The sequence below is a fragment of the Micromys minutus genome (assembly GCF_963924665.1).
Source record: "Micromys minutus genome assembly, chromosome: 1".
Classification (NCBI taxonomy): domain Eukaryota; kingdom Metazoa; phylum Chordata; class Mammalia; order Rodentia; family Muridae; genus Micromys; species Micromys minutus.
Window position 1 is genome coordinate 55,724,646 of NC_137969.1, and position 23,586 is coordinate 55,748,231.

The window sequence follows — 23,586 nt, forward strand, 5'->3', positions numbered from 1 at the left end:
ATGTGTGTGTGTGTGTGTGTGTGTGTGGTATGTGTGCATGTGTGTGTGTGTGGTGTGTGTGTGTGTGTGTGTGTGTGTGTGTGTGTGTGTGTGGGTGTATGCTCTCACGCATACACATATGCACACACATGTGTGTTTTGCTTTCTGGTTGCCCACAGAGTGAGCCACTCTCCTTGTCCATGCACCTTCAGGCCATGACATCCTGCCCAAATACAAAGAGCCGGTATTAAATTGATTCGGCTGCGTACTCTTTCAATGGGACTAATCTCTCTTAGTCTCTCTTACTTTATATGTGAAAGGGAGTTTAATAATACCTCATATAGTTATTGGGTATATTTAAACTTTCTAATACACCCAATGAATGTAGCATAATGGTACATTTAATTTCTGAACAAAGGAAGGCAAGGCAACTCTGCTACTGTAGCTCTACGAAAGAGTTCCTGGCACTTGTCTTCTGTCAGCTGGAATCTCAGATACCCACATTGCCCCCAGTACTAATGGACTGCATTCTGTTATCTGTTCAATTACTTTCCAGTCTTTATCCTCTGTTACGATGTTTTTAAGAATGAAATGTAATTTCAATATATATTTAGTTTTATATTAGGTCGAAGGTATTTTTTCCCATCATTGAATTTTGTGATGAGAGCAATGTTTTGAAAATGTATTTATTCTTGTTTCCTTAAATGGAGTACATTTTATTAGTACACGTGCCATGGAACTGGCTAGTGAGAGCGCTGGGCTCTGAACGTACACTGAAGAACTGAATTTCTTGTGTTATGGAGTGTGGTACACTGTTGATAATTCTCCACAGGTTATGTTTACACCCCGGATCTTATTACATAAAACATGTCATGTACCAAAAATATCCCATGGAAAACTCACTTTACTTCAGTTTGTTTACTTATTACCCAGCCTAGAAATTATCAATGACTACATACTCATTCTCACTAATAAAGAAAATATTTCATATAGACAGTGAAACACATAATTATATATTTCTTGATGTGTGTGTGAATACACTGGATATGTCAGCACAGGCCTACTGCTGTAGGTGGAAGAGAACCTTGATCAAATAGAAGCCGCAGAGATTCAAAATAGAATCTTAGAGATTATTTTAATCCATCACCTTCAGAACAGTGTTCTTATGTCCTTACTCAGAATGCTTGTTTGCTATGACAGAAAATTCTCTGTTTAGGAAATTTAATCCAACTCAAGGCCTTGTTTGCAAAACTGATCTTAAGATCTTATTTTTCAACCCTGCATCATTTTACTTTTGTATACAGTAGGCATTACACTCCACTTGCCAGAAAACCTGTGAAATTTGATGGATGGTGCAGATTTACTGGGATTACGAATGACATCCTTTTAGACTTCGGCAAGCCTGGAGTGCTCCCTGATAGGCCTTGCAGTATCTTTTCCCGGGGTTGGTTGGTACTCCCTGAAATCAGTCAATAGTCAGCACACACTGTGAAACGCACGGTCTCGCTTAGTTTTACAAATGTTGAATAGAGCCATTTTCTTTCTTCTTCCTATTTACTTTTCCCTTTCCCAGTTCGTCTTTCTGAGGAGAATTCAGTAAACTCCAGATATAACTTGACTGCATGTTACAAAATTAGCATCACCCATACTTGTTCAGAATCCTTGGTCTGAAATGCAGTCTAGTGCCTCTGGAAATGTGCCATTCACTCTAAGATGTTCTGCACAGTTCTCTAAAGCTATGCTGAGAAAAACAATTCTAAGCCAAGACCTTTCCCCACTGACCTTTGCCTGACCTTAGACCTCTGTCTACTGTGCTTCTGTTAGGGGGTTGTTACTGGGTTTTCTTTCCCCATACACATTTGATATTAAGTTTAAGAACACTCTCTACTGAGAAGAAATGTTGTCACCGTTAGTATTTCTAAGGGTCATACAATTGATGGTACCTCGATCTACTGTCTGGTGTTTATAATGAAACAGGGAGTTCTTCATGATTGGACATGGACCCAGTAGGCGAATCTCTAGTGTAGGTACACTCATAACACATGCCCGGTGACAGGGTCACCTAGGTAATTTTTCTGCTAATAAACAAATTTGACGTGGCTAGGATTTCTAAAATTTGAGACAAGTTGTTTATCTGAAATATTCTCCAGAGGAATCGTGCAGTTCTGCGCTGAATTTAATTTAAACAGTGACGGGAAAAACAAATCTCTATGGAAGATACTCGAAGATAATAAAATATTTCTCTCAGCGGGTGAGCTGGTAGCGATTGCATTGTTGCAACCCAAGCTCACAGTGCAGTAGGTCATTACCATCATAACAAGCCCTTGGACCAACTGGTGTGGACACGCAACATTGAGCCCCTGATGGGCACATTATTTCAAAACTTGAGCTTTGTGGAGAAAAAGACAGATATTCCTGGAAAAGGAGGATTATATTTTGAAATGCCTTTCTTCTCTATTTTGTTTCATAATAAGGTGCGATTCACAGTCAGTCTCTGACTACTTACTTCCTTTGCTCGTTTACACTGTGAAGGGGCAGAAGAATCATGGAGCTAGGGTTAGATTTGAAAAGAGCAGATACCCCAACTTAAATACACCTGTATCCAGCGGGCTATGGAAATGTCCATTTAGCATGGAAGACTCTGCAGAAAAATCAGCCTTTAAATGAAATTTGCTTTTCCTTCACAGATTAGTCATGAATGAAATTTTTAGGTGAGCAAGGCAGACTAGAAGTTTCTACAGAGTTCTAAGAAGAAAACATTTTCATCCTCAATTCTGCCTTAGTTTTACCTGCCAAGTAAACCAACAACTTGGAAAACATAGGTTAAAAAAAAGTCTATTCTAAAATTTAAAAAATCTAAAATTTTTCTTATTATTTTTAAGTAGGGAAAAAAATCATTGGATTTTTCTGCTGGTTTCTTTGTTTGCATTAGAACATGTAAATGGATTTCAAAGCTAGTTAAAAGGTCAAATGAACAGATTAAAATAAAATGATCATGAAATACTCAGAACATATACATCGCTTTGCTGGCAACTCCATTTATTACTAGTACATAGCTAGATATGGGCTGCGTAATCATATAAAAGGTGTTCTCCCAGGCACAGTGGTGAATAGCATTAGCTGTTCTTGTAGAGGGTGGGGAGTTAGTTCCCAGCACCCAAGTGGGGCAAGACACTCGCAATACCAACCTCAACTCCAGGGAATAGGGTGGCCTCTTCTGGCCTCTGAGGGTCCTGACATGCGCACACACATAAATATACAGAGACGCATGAAATTAAAACGATGACAATCTTTTAAAAATAGGTTCTCTTGTGTTTTGGGGAGGGACAATGTAAACAGATGGAGTTGGATGAATGGCTCTCACCCCATCTGACATTAATTTGCCTGTCTTTGTAGGAACAAAAGGGCAAGGTCGCTTGCCTTGGACTTTGTCTTTAGTTACACACATGCAGAGTCAATGCAAGAAAGCACTTTGGTTTTCAGGGTATTTGTGGCTTCATGAAATGACAAAGATGCAAAGATTCCTTCTGTATCCTCATGTTAAACCATTTGGACGTCTCCAAATGTCCCAAGGCCCAGCCCAGATCATGTTGCAGACCCCAGTGAAACTGTATCTGTGTCCTTCCTGGATGGGACATGTGTGTCTGAAAGTTCCAGCACACCTGAGGAATTCACAACATGGATACAAGTTTCAGAACCATTGCTTTTGAAAATAATTGCTTACAGTTGTATCAAAACTATTGTTAGCCAATTTCTTTGAAACAATTGGTATAATACACTGAAGGGCACATTTACTCTTATAAGTTATGATTTATTGGCTATAGTCCAAATCATCATTAAAGTCAAACATTTTATCTCTCTCTCACACACACACTTACTATGTATTTATGAAGTTTTATGAAACTTGACAAGATGAGTTTTCAGATTTCAATGCCTAACATATTTTGAATGCAAAATTTGGCTAATATTTAATGCTTTTCAGCTGAAGGATGACATATTGTTCGTTAAAATAATCTAGGATGCAACGTGAACCCCTTCTAATATATTAAGATGTGAAACAAATAATTCCTCGCAAACCATTAAAAGTCAGCTAATTTGTAAAGGGAAATGATATGCAAATCTACCTTGTTTCTAAAATGACAAATAGAACATCTAAAAGTGTCACAATCCACTGTCTGCTGCTCTTATGCCTGAAGTAGCCAGGGCGCATGTCTCTACCAGAAAAGCTGGACCATAAGTATAGGACACGAAAAGCAAGAGAATTTAAATGTTTGAGTTTTGAAAGAACATGGGTGTGCCTCACATGTTTTAAAAGAGGAGCTCTCCTGAAGAATGCAAACAGGGTACCCCTTCTCAGGTCGGAATGCTGCATTTCTAAAATTTGCACACACGTGTGAACAAATGAAGAGCAAAACATACATACATGAGCTACTATGTTGGGCTCTTGCCCTGCGACAGACATGACAATAATGAAGGCAGACTTTGAGCTTTCTTTCTACTAGATGGTCTCGTGGTCCTAACAACAGCAGTTTTGAATAGTGGCCTTTGTGTCACTGTTGTGTGTCTCTGGAGAACCAGTCACCTGGGAAAGTAGGCAAGCACACAAGTACAATCCTCTGAAGCTGGGCAGAGGAAATAAAGACAGGTTAGGCAGGGACAGCCAGGGAGCATATTAGCAGTTGGTGACGGGTCCAGGAGGGTCCAGGGGAAGCGAGTTGACCCCAACCAGCGAGGGCAGGAAAAGGTTATTTCCTGTCAGTGGTGCTGTTTAGCCTTCCTGAATTCCATGACGGCCTCAGCCTCCTCCCTATGAGTGGATCAGAGGGCTCTGCCAAGACATCCCATTCAGGAGAGCTGGCCAGTGGCTGTTCTTCGGACTCCCTTCACCAAAGCCTGGCATGTGCTGAGCTCAGTGTGTGTGTGTGTGTGTGTGTGTGTGTGTGTGTGAGCCCAGGAGCTTGGTGTAATTGTCGATAGGAGGAAATAATAGATATCTCTCGCAGGTTTGAAGATGATCTTAAAATAGGGGAAAGTTTTCTGTTATGACATTGACATATAGGCAAAGATTTTGAGTAATGCAGAATGATGTGGGGCTGCTTAAGATTAAATATGAGCTATATAAAGGCCTGTCAGAATGAATTCTAATGTGCCACGAGACACTTTGCATACCCTTAAATATGCAAAATGTCTCTAGGCACCCTAGAATTCATTCTGACAAGCCTTGATAGAGCTCTTACTTAAAGTCCTGCTTTATTTTTAGGGATGGGTCCTCAGAGTTACTCTTTGAGGGGAGGCAACAAAGGGCACTGTTGATCCATTTGTTTCTTTAGTGAGGGAGGAAAAAAAGAAACAGTACAAAACAGCAGCGAAAAGTGGAAGCTTGTTTAATATTGTTCTACCATCCTCCTGAAAGGCATAATAATTTGAGTTACATATCTGAACTGATTGGAGTCACAGAATCATAGCTCCTTTTTGCATTTAACAATATATACAATATAAAATAAATACATTTACACAAATGGACATTTGCTGGAGCACACAGTATGGTACACATCACAAAAATATACAGTTGATTGCTTTACAGATGTGATGCCCATCTACAGCTATAGACATGGTTTCATTATTATTATTATTAATTATTATTATCATTATTATTTTTACTACTGGCTATAATGCAACTCCTGGATCGTTGTAAGCAGTTTAATTTTTGTTTTGTCCATTTACGATCTTTGCACATCAGACTGCCATAAAATGTTGTCCCAGGCAGGTAAACAGAGATGCTTAAATAATTAAAATACAATCACCAACATCCATTTTCTCTTCTATAAGAAAAATAGCAGTTTTAAATTTTTTATATCTTTTATGTCATCATTTAAATGCAAAATAGTGGAATAAATACAACAATCTGACTTGATTAAAACACGAGAGTCACTACAAGGAGCCAAAATAATCCTATTGCCTTAAATAAGAACACACCTAAAAGGAAAATAAAACTGCAAATTGCATGGCTAAAACATACACCTTGGTATCTTCCTGATGGCTGGCATTAACTAAATGGTCTTGCTAGAAACTTGAAAAAAAAAAAAAAAAAAAAAAACCAATAAACTTTGCCCGAGCAAGGTACAAATGGTATTTACCCTAAAGCTCGTGCATTTCTTTTAGATCTACATTTTATGCTGTTTTTTTTTTTTCACCTTAGTTGTAAGATATTGGTAGTTTTAAAAGGCCAAGTCTTTTAAACAGAGGACTACACATTGTACTTCATTCTTTAAATGTATTTCTGTCTCACATAATCACACCAGGCTCTGGCTTTTGAAGCTCAGATACTTCCACATGACTTGGTGAAATGGTGGATCCGTTGTTTATATTCTGTTTGTATGTATGTATGTATGTATATATATATATATATATATATATATATATATATATATATATCTTAATTGTGCAGTAGTAACTTAAACCCTGCATAAACCTTCTGCAAAATAATGTTTTAAACACTTAGATGATGAAAAAAATCTTACAGGATGAGCACCTTTTCCCCCCCAGGAGTTGTATTTTCTGTTGATGTTTAGTCAGGGATTTGCCAATTTTTTTTAAAACTTATCACAGCTATCAATTTCAAGTTATTGACCATCCGAATGAATTGCTAATGATGATTTACCTAGATTCACACTACAGTCACTTTCTCTACTGAGAACCACAATCTACTATATATTCCCATATAGCTAATGATAGATACACAGTATTCCTAGCACAAGGCTGAGACATCCTCAGCCCAAGGTATTTTGCTTAACGCACACAAAGTAGCAATAGTTTTGGAAGCAAGTCCGCACCAAAAAGGTTTGCAACAACACAGAGCGAGTTAATAACAACATCTGAGAGATGATCAGGTGAAAGCCATATTTACAGCATTTAAAAATTAGACTTATCTATATTCTTGAATATTCAAAGTTTTATGTCTAAGCTATACATTGGTATTCTATAATAAACCATTAAAGAAATTATCCCTTTTTTGAAAATATTATGATTTTGATGTGTGTCTGATCATAATGAATACTGTTTTGGAGTTTCAATCTCTTAGTTATTACTGGTAAGGAGTAGAATATACTACTGCAGTCTCCTGAGGAAGTATACATCCAATACTGTCTCTAATTCTACCCTGTGTCTAAAAGCACACACCACAAGAATCCAAACACCACGAGAACAAGACGACAGTTTCTGAATGCAACATAATGTTCAGAAAAGCGCAGCGAACATGGAACATTGAAGCTGAACTATTCTTTTGTTTGTTAGGAGTACAACTTTAATTACATCTGTGTACATAGAGTAAGACTGTCCACAGAATACAGAGAGCAGCTACTAACACTGGTCCATTGGTAAAGCCTTCTATGGAGTTACTGTTTCCTGGTTATTCGGCGACTGTAGGTTTCAGGAGGGGGCGTCTGATTTCTTCATTAGATTACACCGGGTTACAGTCTGAAACCTGACTGACCTTCGTGCTGTGACCATACTTGTTGAAAAGCACATTTATTGGCTTAGCTTTTGGTTAAAAAAAAAATCAACAAAACGAAACAAACCTGCAGGCTAATTGAAACAACCGTTCCTAAGCGAATCACCTCCCATGGAGTGGGATTTTAGAATTTGGTCAGGTGTCTGCTGTCTTTGACGACTGGTTTGTTTGAATCCTGGCATTAGCCTTATTGCCTTGGAAACGATATTGGCTCACAGCTCCTTCTGAGACAAGAGTTTGTAACTGCAGACAGGCAGCATCATGTTCCTAACCACGAGGGCAGCTAGAAATCGTATGGCGACTGTCCCTCCCAGCGGGGAGGTGCACTGGTGCTAAGTCTATAGGGATCCCGTGTGCAGTGCTCTTGGATGGGACCGCTCGGTGTCACGGTAGGTATAATCTAATCCTTGGTGTCAGTGAACAGTTAGGCAAACTGGAGCTCATGTAAGAAACTGATGTTTGGGACCAGACTGGCACACAACATAAATTGCATCCGTGGTAATATGCACCTTCCCTTTAACTATTGCTTGAGTAAGTTAAATCCCCATATTAATAAATGGCTGAAAAGTGGTAAAGCTGGTACAAAAAAATCTCCATTTGTAAGAAGAAACGAAACATTTTTAAAAATCTTCCTTCAGGGTTCATTTGTCCTTCTTTAGTGTTCAAGTGTTCAAAGCCAGCACGAGGTTGCGGTATCCTTACCCCTCTCTAGTATTGCATGAATGAATAAAGCTTAAACGATTCCCTGAAAAAGTTACATAGTAGCTAAACTAACCAACACCTGGAAGACTTGACAAAAGAATTAAGGAATCAGATGGCTGTAACTGATCTAGATGAGAAAGCAAGAAGAAGCAGCCAATGCCGCAGCGTGGGTTGTCTGATCGGGAGGCTGCCCAGTAGAATCTAATACTGCACTAAGTCGATTCGATTTTGCGTTGCACTGTTCTTTAGGTACGGTTCTCTCTCTTTGATTCCTTACTCACTGGGGATGTCGTGGTTCACGACAAGTTCACTAGCATCCATAGTATGGATCTCTGTCCTTTGGCAGGGCCGGCTTCCATCTCCCTCTCTCTTTCTCTCCAGTTAGAGACCACTTTTAAGAGTTCAGCAGCAGAAGGGAGGAAAGGAAAAAAAAAAAAAAAAAAAAACATGGGGAAGGAAGATATGGGGAAGAGATGCAAGAGGTAAAAGAAATGTCTCGTACAATTAGAGGTATTGAATATGTAGAGTGGGAGGGGCTGTGAGGAAGGGAAGAGGGATAAGGACAAGGCAAGAGAAGACTGGGGAAAGGAAGAAAAAGGAAGGTGCAGAAGAAAGAGAGGGAGAGAGAGGAGGAAGGGAGGGAGGGAGAGGAGGAGGAAGAAAGAGCCTCTAGTAAAAGAAGCAAAACGTAATAATGGAACAAGGAAGAGGAGGAAGGCAGGGACAGGTCCAGAGGGTGGTGGGATAAAGTGGAGGAAGCCTATCAGGAAGATGTGGCGGAATCCGCAGGCTGCATCGTACTGTGTGGCTGCTAGAAGAATGTCAGTGCAGTCTGTTGATTTTTAACGTTGTTTACTAAACTCTAAGATTCTTCAACATCATTCTTGGGTTTATCTTCCCTTTTCAACGTGCAGGATGGGAGGGCTCAGCAGGGGGGGCTTTTAGTCAGACCTTGGCCTCCAGCATTTCCAAAAAAAGTTTGTGCATGGGCACTTTGCCTTCGAGTTTGATGTTGTAGAAGTGTTGGACCGCCTTGGTGGAGGTCTGCCTCAGGAGCGGCAGCGTCATCAGCATCTTGCCCGCACGGCGAGGGTCTTCCATGTGCTGGCCAGCCTCATAATCCTGTAGGGCCTCATGTAACACATCCTGAAGTTTCTGAACAGCTTCCACGTCTTCTATGTGCATGGAATCTGGACAATGAAGCAGAATAGGTCAGCAATCATGTAAAGAGTAAAACCAAGATCATTAAACAAAATGTAGTTTATTTTACACACACACACACACACACACACACACACACACACACATAGACACATAGACATACCTACACACATAGACATACACACTTACACACACACAAACACCCATTCACACTCACACACTCTCTTACACATACATACACACATTCATATACATTCATTCACACACATACACACTCAAACCACTATAAATCAGTATCGAAAGGAAAGCAGATGAAAGTGTTCTAAGTAAAATACTGTGTGCTCTTGTGCACCCAAATGTTAAAGTTGCTTCAAAACCTGTATGTGCTTTCCTAAGTTTCACTTAGTAATCTTCAATATGAGCTTAGAAATGAAGAGTTCTCTTATATCTGCATGTGTGTGTGTGTGTGTGTATTTACAGCTTACATTACATATTGACTAGCAGAACAGTTTCACAGAATATAGACCCTATCCCTTTCTCATGTGTTCATTTAACAGAGAACACGTGGCAAGGAATTTACAACACAGGCGAATAACAGGAGGGACAGAAATAAATATGATGAAATTCTACTATAAGAAACTCTCAAAGAATAAATAAAAATATTATTTTTAAAAATTCTAAATGTTAGCTGAGGTAAATTTCAAATCCCAAATTCCTACCCGAAAGCTCATATTTCCCAGAGAATATTTCCCAATAGAAAAACTTAATGGCAAAGATCATGATTTGCAACTCCACATAATTCACAGAACCCCTCACCATATATCTCTGTCATACTTCAAGATCTTAAATGTATTGCTCACATTTTGCTAAGGTATTCTTATACACCCAGATTCCCTTGAGTTCTGAAATATAGTCCACATTTGTAATAGTGAGCTCTGCTACTAAATTGACTAATTTAACCATCCAATGTAGTCAGGAGCAAAAAGGGTTAACAAGGTTGCTGTAATTATCCTTGTGAGAAAAGTGAAATGTGGATTAAAAAAATAAAATAAAACAGACACTTAATTATATACAAGTTTGAATCATTTAGCACGTTTTATTGATTCCGATGACAGTTTATCTGTTAATTACACATAATGGAGTCTTTGGGGACGCTTCATGTTTAATAATCCCTTTTCTCTGTGAATGTCAAGTGTGAAGATGCATATAGTTAGCCAAAGTTTCACACTATTCAAACATAGATCCCAGAGTAAACTAAACAGAACCTTGTAATAAAACCAAATAAAAACAAGCAGGCAGAGGAATGAGGGTGACTGGACAGAACCAGTACAATGCTGTGAAAACTCCTCTGTCTGGACCCTCAAGAGGAGAGATGGTGTTACCAACCCACAGTTAAAATTTCTGACTCAGAAGTGCTCTTGTCTATTAGAACTGCAGGGACAAAACTGGAGAAGAGACTGGGGAAAGGCGGTCCAGTGTCCGGCCCAACTTGGAATCTACCTCATGGGGTAGCACTAAGGCCTGACACTATTGCTGATGCTATGATGTGCTTATCAACAGGAGCTCAGCACAGCTGTCCTCTGAGAGGCCCACATAGCTGACAGAAATGGACACAGATACTTACACCCAACCATTAGGGAATTAGGGAAAGTCTAGAAGAAGTTCAGGAGGCAGGCAACCCCATAGGAAGACTAGCAGTCTTAACTAACCAGGATCCCTGAAAGCTCCTAAACACTGAGCCACCAATCAGGCAACAGGTTTGAGGCCCCTGACATATATATTGCAGAGGACTGCCCAGTCTGGACTCAGTGTGACAAGTTGGGCTGAATTCTTGACTGACTTGAGGCCCCAGGGATGGGGGAGGCCAGGTGGTGGAGGAGCATCCTCTCAGGGACAGTGGGGGAGCAGGAATGGGATGAGGAACTGTGGGAGGGGGAACTGAGAGAGGGGTGACAGTGGCCAGATTGTAAATAAAAACACTAAAAAATAAAATTGCTTTAAATAACAATAAACTCTTTGGTATATTAAAATTATTTTGTTACCTTTTCTTGTACAGGGTCATATAAAAGTATTTTACCAAGTTATTGGTGAATTTGACACTATTTATACAGAGTAGATAAGGATTGCATGGTGTTTATGATGCTACCTTGGTACTCAGATTAATTTGGCATGGTAACCATGGCTACTGCCAAGCAATACAATATAGTGATGCTGGAGCCTATGCTAACACAACCAGTGGACCACTTGGTTGGCATTGCCTTGTAAAAGGGTATGAGGGAGAGGGAGGGTCACATGACCCTCACCTGGAAGTCCTGCTATTGTTCCTCCTTGTTCCTTCTCCCTAGTTGATAATGATCTTGGGAGATGCTAGAGAATACGGGAAATGGCAAGGTGATCGCTAGTAGACTTCATGATGGAGCTTCAAAAGGTCATGGTTTGTAGTGAGCTGGGACTAGGAGATGATGTAACTGCTTTGTAGTCACCTGTTCTGTTAACCACCCTCCATTTGTGCTTTCTCGGGCTCGAACTTAGTTTGCGATGTGTGCATGTATGTGTTATGCATTTGCTGGGTGAAAGTGCACATATGTTCACACATGTATATCTCTGTGACCTTCTTTAAGAACTTCCCACTGTGCCTTCTGAGGTAGGGTCTCTCAATGGCTTGGAATTTCCCAAGTCAGTTAGACTGGCTGGCCAGGGAGTCCCTGGAGTCTTCCTGTCTCCGCTTCCCCATCACTGGGATTCCAAGCTCTGGCTACACTATCTGGCTTCTTGTCATTCAAACATTGGTCTTGATGCTGGCGAAGAACACATTTTACCCACTGAGCCATCTCACTATCTCTGTAAACTTGGTTTTTGTTTGATCAAATTCGGCTTCTAGTATAGGGTGATAATAATGTTTCTTCTCCAAGGAAATGGAACCGCCCTGGGAACACAGTCATGGACTTTCCCACCTTTATCAACATGCTTCTCTACAGTGTTCTGAGCAATGGTGTCACCAGGTATATAGCTTCAAGGGACTGGTCTAATGATGAGAAATACCTATTTCATATCTTTCCAGTCTGTCTGTAAGTTCCTTCCTTTGGTTCGAGTTATAACTACTGTAATAAACTAGAGCATATTTCTTTTTCTAGGTGGTGTTCCTTTAAACATGGGAAGCCAGCTGCAGTTCCACCTCTGCCTGTTCCCCCTCCATCTTTTCAGCTTTCCTTTGCTGCTACTCTGGCCTGGCCTAGGGAGATATACGAGCGGATGTCACAGGAAATGAGGCGAGAACAAATAGCAGAGCGATATGCTCACAAACAGCAATTAAGACTTCAAACTATTCTTTAAAGCCTGTGATTTAGCTGGAGAGATTTAAAAATGATTTAATCAAATTACTATGATAATTTAACTTCCCATTTACAGAAAAGATTCTAACTCATTTTGACTCTACACGTTCTCAGATCTGCTAATACTTTAAATGCAAACTCACTAAATCTGAACTATTTAATTAGACCATGATTCAGCTGGCAGACCGCTGAAGGAAATATTCATCTCCATTAGGGACCCTAGTTCAAGTGCTGGTTCTGTAGCGTTAATCCGCTGTTTCTTAAGCGAGGTGGACAGGCAGGTGGCAGGTTCAGCGGAAGAGCTCTGGGTGATTGTCGGGCTTTGGTTGTTGGTGCTGGTTTCATCTCAAGTATGTTTCCACGGAAGCAGGTCTTAGAATCAGAATGAATGGAAACGAAGTAAATGGAGTAACAGAAACACATCAGGCCATGAGCACACTGAACAGGGTAAGGCTTCACAGAAAGAGCACTAGCTCTGCTCATCAGAAATTTGGATGCCTGGGACCAAGTCCTGAACCACCAACTCAAGGAATTAGGGCTTGGTCCACAACTTTCCACTAAATCTTGATTGAGACCTATTCAACAGGATAATAAATATATACATGCTAGTAAAAAGAATTAACATTATAAAACGTAACCAGAGTTTAAATGAAATATATACTATTATTATGTGCAGTTTCAACCCTTCATACCTACCTTCATGATTAACTATGTAGAACTGTCTTATTATGTTTGTTTGTTTGTTTAATGTAAGTGGGTGTTTCGCCTGTATGCATGACTATACCATGTGTATGCAGTGTCTGCAGGGGCCAGAGAAGGGTCTCATATCTTCTGAGACTCGGGTTACTGATAGCTGTGAACAACTCTGTGGGTGCTGGTATTGAACCTAGGTCCTCTGGAAGGGCAATAAGTACTCTTAATCACTGAGTCACCTCTCCAGTTCCACTTTATAATATTTGATGTATGACCCTATGAATGAGGCCATAAGGGAGGGTGCCATTCCAATCTTTGACTCTCTAAACAGGGACAAAACACATCTATTTTCATAGTTGGAATATTCAAAGACGTTACTTTTATTCATTACATGTAGTAAAGCCTTTTCCATAAACAGTTCGAAGACGGTGAACATGGCACAGCTACTCAGAGGACCACAGTTCAACCTGGGCACTGACTCGCTGCTTGTGGCTCATTCTCTAGAATGATGTCTCATGCTAAGCTAGAGTTGAGTATCAGAAATATGCATGCACATCCAATGTCAAGCCTAGTGTGTACAGTGAACAATCATAACTGGCAATACACTTTGTGGAACAGAGATGGTCCCTTTGTCGGGTGTGTATAATGAACAGGGTATGTGGTTCTGTGTCCAAGTGCTTCCCTACCATGTGGGAAGGACCTGGTGTCAATACCCAGCACTGAAACCAACAATGTAAAACAGCCTGCAGTGACGTGACGATTGATATGACTTTTAGCACTGAACCCTACAAGATTAAAACAGAATTCAGTAAACAAAACCAAATGGAAATGAGCAAAGGTACCTGCCATCCAGGACCCATGATTAACTGTAAGACAAATGATCTCTTGATTTGCAGAATGGCTTCCCCAAAAAATAAAAGGTTGAAAGGCACTGATCGTAAGTGTTCTCATAGTAACTGGGCAGGAAAGCCAACAAACATGTGTGGCATCGCAACACTAATCAGGACAAGGTTGTCCTCAAGACTGCTCTCCCAAAACCATATGATTAAATAGAGATGGGTGTTCCTAACACTTCCCCAGGTTGCCATCTGGCCCTGATTTAAAATGTCATACCTAATGGTAGAACTATTAACTAAAACCACAAAGTCATTAAAAACAAACCTTCTAGAAATCAGCCACTGACCAAACTGGAACAATCTTGAGGTTCAGTAAAGATAGCATTTGCAATTGACTGATATTCATTAAATACGCACAAATACCTATGTGTATAATGACATTTAGAAAACAATATATTGTGTATGTGTGTATTTATGTATGTATGGATGTGTATGTATGTTTATGTATGTATTTAGTGTGTGTATATGTATGTGTATGTATGTATGTTTGTATATGTATTTAGTGTGTGTATATATGTGTATATGTGTATGTATGTGTGTATGTATGTATGTATGTATGTATGTATGTATGTGCATATGTATGTGTGTATATTTAAAAAATGGAAAATAGAGAGGACTTGAACATTTGTCCTGCTTTTGCCAAACTGTCACTTAGAGAGCAGCTTAGTTTTCACAGGATTTGACATGCATGTCATGACAGAATGAGAAGCAGATGTTGAGACAAAGTCAATACTCTGTAATTTCTGGTGATGAACAGATCTGAGTCCTCAGCACCCTAAGCTCTGACATCACAGAGAGGCCACTGTCCTCACCTCTCCCTGGAGCCACTGAACAATGAGCTACCTACATATGAAGCTCCCAGGTTGGGAGGAAGTCTGTAGCAGGGCAGATACAGATCAAACACAATGAAAAGAAGGTAGGATACTTAGACTTGAGATATACATTTTGGCTCTAAAGTCCATCCATAGGACTTTTTTGGTTTGTTTTTGATAAATGAGAAAGACTCGATTGCAGTCACTAGGCATAAACAATTTAATAACAAACACAAGGATGTGGTGGCCATGAAAGCCAGGACAGTGGATGCTATGTGCTTACTCTTTAGGATGGAGTTAACTCCCCCACCCCTTAAGTATACTTGTGCTACATTTAGAGAATCCAGTGCATCTATCTGAATCAAAAGTATATATTTAGCACCTCATTTTCTAAAAGCAGTTACTTTGGAGGAAAGGGAGAGGGTTTAGGCTGAAACAAGACATCTGGAAGGGCTCCTGACTACTTTGCAATCTTACGGTTTTGACCTTGCTTATATATTCATTGTGTTAGACTAAAGATTGACTCCAAGGATGTCCAAGTCCTGAATCCTAAAACCCATGACTGTTACCTTATAGGGCAAAAATAACTTTGCATGTGATTAAGATAGAATCTTCATATAGGAGATTAACTTGGAATATTCAGTTCAATAAAAGCAAAATAGAAAGAAGACAGCAACGTCAGGAAGAAACATCTACACCACTGGCTTTTTATGATAGCGGAAGAGACCTGGCTCAGTAGGTAGGACTGGGTTCACAGAAATAGAGATTGAGATCTCAAGGGTAGCCTCAACTACATAGTATGACACTGTCTCAAGAATATAAGACAAAAGAGAGATTGGATAGATGGATAGATGGATGGATGGATGAATAGACAAATGGGTGGAGAAATGTTTTATGTATGTATGTATGTATGTATATATGGATGGATGAATAGATGAATAGATGGAGAAATAGATGAATAGACGAATGGGTGGGTGGATGGATGGATAGATGGATGGATGGATGGATGGATGGATGGATAGATGGATGGATGGATGGACAGACAGACAGATGAATGGATGAAAAAAGGGATAGATGGATGCAGATGATATGTTATACAACATGACCAATGCCAGATAATTAAGAAAACAGGTTGTCTGGAACTACCAGGAGGAGCTCAGTTCTGTCTGTATCTTGTAGTAAGCCTGATGAAACTGGTTTTGGAATTCTGACCCTCAGAGATGTGAGCACAAATGCATTTTAAAAACAAAGGCATGGCTTATGTCTGCCTAGAACATACAAAGTTTTCTTTGCCACTGTTCCCTAGAAAATACCATATGTCAACTGTTTACCTGAATTTACCTAGCACCACATATTACAAGTACTCTAGAGATAAGTTCCTAACAAAACAGGAATTGGTTATATAAAAACATGCCATTTTTACATACAAGTTGATACTCCACAGATTTGTAACCATTCTTAAGAAAAAAACTAGCATTGATTCTTCGCAAATACTATTATAATTATCAGAAGACATCAAAATAAAATGTAGGCATCAAATTTTGAACTAATTTAATACAATCAGTTTGGGTCCTTGAGGTAAAACAGAAATGGCCCAGGTTTTTATACTGAACCCTCTGTTGTTTGTGGGGTAAAAACAATGTGTCAGGAGTGGAGACAAAATGTCAAACTTTCTGTCTTACAATGACTACAAGTGCTCATCAGTTTGTCTCAGCTGAACCTGGCTCCAGCCTGGGCATGCTTTGAGATTCCTCAGAAGAAGTTTTCTGGAGAAGAGCTGGCTACAGAAAGGTTTTCCAAAACTACCCACCTACCCACCTACCTACTTACCTATCTAAATAACTACCTAAATAAATAAATTTATGAATAAATAAGTATACCCCTTTGCTCAGCAACTAAAGCTGTCTTAGAACATCATAGAAATGGCTGCACTTGTTTTTTCATTGCCTAAGAGCACAGTAGCGCTCTTAGATTGAAAAGAATCTTGTTGTTGACATCTATGCTCACTGCTTGGCTTCATGGAGATGCTAACATGTTGATCTTGAGAGTTCAGCATACAGTCTCCAACCCAAACACCCCCTACCCCAAAACTTTATTACCTTACCTTTATAACTGGTTACAAATATCTGTATCACTTAGTGACTCTGGACATTGCTTAAATCACCTACCTTACTATACATCTAAGATTAGTCTAACCCTTGTTCTCTGAAATGAAGAAAATTCAGATTTGAGGAGTACAAAAACATTCCCCTTAAACTGAAAAATATTCATAAATATATACTACTTAAACACACACATATTTGTGGTATTTAATTAGCAAGTTATAAGGAAATGCTTATCAGAAAGGTTCCCCTAAGGGCATAATAATAAAAATGACTGAGAGATACTAAGCCAATCCTATATAAGAATTCAAATGTTCTAAATGTGGCCCCATTCCAGTCATCCAAAGAAATCACAGTATTTGTCACTAGAAATTCCGCAATTGTGAATTGGGTAAACAAATCAATCTGTCCTGAGGAATATCCTCAATTACGAGTCTCCTAAAATTATTCCCAAGTTTAAACTAATGAAAAAAAGTAGTATTAATGGTTTTCTACCAGTGTTTATTTTATTCTAGAAGTATTATACAGAAGTTAAAAAAAAAAAACACTTAATTTTACTCATACTTAGTCTTGAATAAAATAAGCTCACTAAAAAGTATGAAAACCCCTGTCAGAAAGCCAACTGTCAGTTCACCAAACAAAAGCACAATATTGGTGACAATTAAATAAAAGCAGATGATTAAAGTAATATAAAACATAAATGAGATTTCTATAACATCTACAGCCAAGCAGGAAAAGATCAGATAGGTCTCTACTAAATAATTTTTTTACATATGCATTCACTTATGTTAATCTAAACTTGTGAATACTAAAAGAAAACCTAACCATTTTCTAGCACATCTAAGCAAAGCATCATCACATGCTCAGAGGGTTGTGCCCACAGAGATGTGCTCACAGGATTGGGCTCATGGGGATGTGTTCACAGGGATGCTCAAATAAGGATGTGCTCACAGGGATGCTCTCACAGGGATGCCTTCACAGGGACATGCTCACAGCAATATGCCCATAAACACTTAAAAACTCAAATGTGATCTAAACAAGATTAAATCTCCATGTTTGCTGTTGTCCTCTAAGTTATAGGTAAAACCAAGTGGAACAAAACAACCTATATTGAACTTATGAAAGAAAATTACTTTCTCAGTGATTTACCCCAAACTTAAAGGCTACGGGTTTGGGTGGCATTGGTAAGGACAAGGCCTTTGTCCCCATGGCTTGATTATAAGGTTAAAGGTCTAGTGAGACCTATAATTTAGAACTAGATGCAATTCACTTTTCTTGGTATCAAGAGCTGAAATGATGTTTAAATTGCCAGAATGCTCTGTGAAGCCATGCTACTGAGGAGGTAGAACCGGCAAGGTGGGAAATGTCTTCACCATGTCCTATACATAAAGACAACATTGAGTACGTTAAAGAAGAACCTCTAGTCAACTGTGCCAGCAGCAAGGCAGCTTCCTTCCTGGCCTGACAGCACAAGACACAGGATTGGAGTGTATTCGAGTTTCAACAATATTTAATGGTTATTCTTCTAGTGAGGAACTGAGGTAGTCTAAATTAATATACTTAGCTATAAACTGTGCCAGAAACATCTCCAACTGCCAACTTTTAGCAATTTTTGATGACCGAGTTTTAGCATTGTCCAGGGTTCATAATTGGCTAACAGTTTACAAAATCAATTGGGAACATAAAAAGATGTAAACTGTGCTTGCTCTGTTTAAAAAAGAAATAAGGAACAGAGCAAACGATTTCAGTTAGAATCATTTTTGAGATTATCAAATAAAACTTCTTTAGTACTGTGAAATCTTTCAAATCTTTCATCTAATTTGGGTGAATCCTATAACGTGGAGGCTAAACTAACAAATTCTCAAAACACTTCTATCTCACATCTCACTTGGACCATCTCCAGAATAAGGCAAGGGTTTGTAACAACCAAGTCATTTCACACACACACATACACAATCACAGTTATACTTTAAGTTCACAGGAAAGAGAAGAAAAGTCGGGTGAATTCTGTGGTAAGGGGTGGGTTATATTCACAATAAAACTGTGAAATGCTAACACTCATTATAAAGACAAATAGGAAGGTACAACTTCATTGTTGAAAACAATTTCCCTTCTATCAGTCCAAGGATTCATGCATCAATATTTTAGATGAACTGTTAATTACAAAATCAATTAAAAATTATTTCTAAAAAACAGTCACGCATCCCTGGCTCTCATGGGGGCAATTTGGGCAGAAGGTCTCATCTTGCCCAGACCGCGCCAAATCACAAAGTCGTCATCCACAAGTAAGCAAAAGCAATCTGGTTTTTCATTTTTCAGCACGGCTGAGCCCAGCCTGAGATTGATCGTCACATATGGCCCCAGAAAACAAACTGTCAATACCTTGAATACTGCAGAATTTGAACAAATAGCCATCCGCCCATTCAAGCCTCTCATTGCATCCCATTTAACAGATTTTATTGACAGTTTCCTTCTTGTAATTAAAGGGAAAACTACTGGCCGGCAACCAAGATAAAGTTCAAAGATAGGGTCAAAACAAAAGCAGCTGGAAGAGCACCCTGTGACTGTCAATGGTACATGGTTTCTGAGCCATTATTGACACACAGGTATCTGATGATCAGCCCGTCATTAGGAGGGATCTATCCAGAACTTTATGCAAATGTTAAAAGAGACTTAAGACTACAATCTAGACTTAGGGAAGGCAAAAAGAGAAAAATATAACAAAGTACCAACCATTTTGACTTACCGGAGCATACCCCTATTTTCGAACAATGCTGTTTAAACCCTGGGGGTGTGTACCTTTGCCTAAAATTCTTAATCTCTGCTTTCAACAGAATGTGATGTCTAGAGAATTCCAGGCTATAAACCATAGACTGTTTTATATATATATATAACAAAAATCAAGACAATATGGCGTGTATTTTTCTCAATTGCAAAATTGGCCTTTTTGAGAGGAAAGGTGGGGACTGTCCCCCATAACTCACTAACGTCGACTTGCACAGAAACAACAATGAAGCTAATTTTGTCCCAAGAGTGCCCATTTATGGAAGTCCCTCAAGACCTTTTGCTCTGCTGTGGTTCAAATTAGTAAAAGCATAGGGTGGTAAAAGTGTCAAAGCTTCCGAGGGCAAGTAAATAAAGAATGTTCCCTCTAAGTTTATTTTTCTCTCTAACTTTTCACTAGAAAGCTGTGCTGATTATAATTTTGCTGACTCATGGAGAACTTACAAACTAGGTCTCACAAATCCCTGAGAAGAGAAGGAAAGGGGGTAAAGCTGACATCTTTAACACTGCAACAATGACCACATCAATATGCCAACCTGAATTAGCAAGAGCTATTGCTTTGAGGGTGACGAATTCTTCTTTCTCTAGCTTCATGCTCTTATATTTCTTCACCAGCTGCAGGATAGCATTATTTAGGTCAAGAAGGCCTGCTAATTTGGACTGATCTTCATCCATTATATAATCGTCAGCATAGACAAGTTCATCCTCAAACGAAAGTGATCGGTACACAACGCCAAGGATCAAAATTTCCATCCATGCGCTCTGGAGAAGGCTCATCTGATCCGCCAGGGACAGGGTGGAGAAACCTGAAAGGAAAGATGGTGGACCACATTACTCTGAAGCCATGATTTCATAATGCAGCCTGCACTTCCTAGGGTGGGCAGCCTCTGCCTTGGAGTTCATAACCATGCTGTTCTCTGAATAGAAGCTATTAACTCTCCCAACCCCAGTATTATTTCATAAAGTCACGAGCCTTCTCTGTGGTAGGTGCTAAGGTAGGGTTACAACCCCAGCTCGGGAAACATGATTGAGTGATGGTTTTCTTTCCTGTTGGTAGAGAAAGCACCACACTATCTCTCTGCCCCATTTCCAACATTAAAGGTGGTAAGATTTTCAGGTACCTTCAACAACTTAGTTTTTAAAACCTATATTGATAGGGAAGATAAAGGTAAACACCCCACCTCCTGGAAGAAAATGCTTTGAACTATGTAAGAGTCACCAACTTGAAAATGTGTCTCTGTGACATCTGTGTATTAAAGCCAAGTGAGTATTCTTGGCTGGATATTTATCCCCGATGTCGTCAGTACGGATCTCTCTTTTAAGTACTCACTGGTATATAAAGAAGAAATCTTAGTTTACCTGCCTTCTCGTCCAAGAGAAAAGCCACAATTCACTCTCATTATCAAAGCCTATTTGCTTAAAAGTCTAAATATAGACTCAAAGTGTTTGGTGGGAAAAGCTGGCAGAAAGCCAGAGCCCAAATTAAAAATACTGGCTGTGCCTAGGCAGTGGTGCTTGGTCATTCATCCTCAGCGGGGCAAAAACACTTGTTTTGCACTTGGGAAAGGTAAAATGCTTTTCTAAGTGATAGTTCACAACACACAGTCTGGAAGTGCTGTGTCTTATTTTCACCTGAAATTTCTGGCTCCATCCATTATGAGAACATAGAAAGCATCCAGTATCAATGCTATGCAAACTGTACATCCACTATAGAGGCTACGTAAGAGTCTTCTATGTTTGAGTAACAAGAGACAGACACTGAGAAGTAAGAGTCAAATCATGTCTGAGAGAGCACAGCACAATGGAGTGAGACAATCAGATTGCCTTCACTAAGTTCATGTATAGGTGTGCATGTTATATCATGTGATTGCATATACATTATATATATATACATGTGTATATATGATGTGTGTGCATATTATCTAGTGCCTTCACATGTCAGGGGACGGAGCTTTAGACTGTAAAGAGCAATGAGAATGGCTGATGACCAGGTGACTCTCCAAGAGACCTAAAAGTATAAACTTTCTTGCCGACAATATGCCTCAAAATTCCACATATGACCTGTGGTCCATGGTCACTAAGTGCATGCTAGCATGATTTACGGTACTTCTAGCAGCAACCGTACAGATCACTGTAACTAAAGCAACTTCTGAAACCCCGTTTGACACCCTTTCTAGTCATCAGGACCTAATCATAAAGACAGCGTACACCCAACCTCACAAATTCCTGCTTACATCAGCTGGTCTCACTCTTATTCATGTTAGAATAGATCTGTCCCATACAAGGTAAAGCAGAGGTTTTCCTGACCCACTGAGAAAAACCAGTAAACTGCCCCTTAGTGCCATTACCTATAAGTGCTTAATCAAACCATCAAAAGGATTCCTTCAGCTTCTCTTGATGGGATTCGCATACCAGTTCTTTCACTATGGAGACACTTAAACTGTATTTGACGGGGCTGTTTTGGGTCTAGTTACATAAGACTTTCCTCCCCTATTTTCTCCTATTTTATATATATAGCTTGGCAGCATTTTTAAAATGTCAACAGAGGAAATAATTATCAGGGAAAATTAAGTTCTACAAAAGATAAACACAACTCATTGTTCCTTCCCTGCCCCCCACCCCCCACCATCACTAGCACTCAGAGGAATTGGAAAAGAAAGACTAAGAGAGATTTCTTTTACAAATTCAATCAACAACACCCACAACAACAACAACAAAATCACCACTGGGAAACTTCTGAGCCAGAAGGAACAGATATTTTGTTTGTTTGTTTGTTTGTTTAGTTGGTTGGTTGGTTGGTTTTGGTTTTGGTTTTAATTTTTCTGGTTTAATTCTTCCATTTTCCGATCCCAAGCAGCCGTTTGTTGCCGCAGCAGATGGAGGGACCTCGCGTAGCCCGGAGCATCGTCCTGAGACAGCCCGGTCCTCCCTCCCAGACATTGCTGTTAGTAAATAGATTTACACCAGCCTCCAATCTCCACACATCTTCCTGCCGAATAATTAAAAGCAGGATGATTAGTTTATTGAGTGGAAGGAGGAACTTTTTTATTGAGGTCCATCCATGATTTTATCAGGGCCAGCACTTTTACAGTTGTCACAGGGGTGCAGCCATCCAATTTTTCTTATCTGCCTGATTAATACAAACGCTGTTTCAGGACGCATTAATTAACAGATACAAATCTACGTTCTCATGGAAGGATCAATACTGAGAAGAAAAGAGGCATCAATGTGAATTTAGTGCTGCTGATGGAGAAGACGCGCTATCGACATTTACGTGTGCGGAAACTTTAAAGTTGCAGGGGGCCCCTTTGTCCCTGTGATTTACAAATTAACATTTTTTTTCAACAACAACAATGTCTGCTGCATTTCTTTGGGGTTTAATTAAGCAAAAGCAATAAAATTTCATTTTTAAAGGTTGATTCTGCAATTTGTTTCCTTTGTATTGATGGCTCTGTGTGTGCGCGCACCTGTCTGTGTGTTGTCTGGGTGGGGACCCGTTTGCAAACCTCACACTTTCCCTCCTACGTTGCTATGAAATAAAGAGAAAGAAGAGGTAAAGAAAGGTTTTTCTTTTTTCTTTAGCACAAGGCTGTAATAACTTTGCTTCCTTGATGT

General features: G+C 39.5%; 1 protein-coding gene across 1 annotated transcript in view; it reads right to left on the bottom strand.

Annotated features, from left to right (window-relative positions):
• Positions 1–5,395: 5,395 nt before the first annotated feature.
• Positions 5,396–23,586, bottom strand: part of ESRRG (estrogen related receptor gamma) — a 514,466-nt gene continuing 496,275 nt past the window's right edge. Inside the window, exons 8-9 of the mRNA XM_080942069.1 lie at positions 20,508–20,777; positions 5,396–9,381 (exon numbers count right to left, since the gene is read on the bottom strand). Coding sequence (XP_080798195.1) covers positions 9,137–9,381; positions 20,508–20,777 — 515 coding nt within the window. The 3' untranslated portion in view covers positions 5,396–9,136. The remainder of the gene's footprint in view (positions 9,382–20,507; positions 20,778–23,586) is intronic.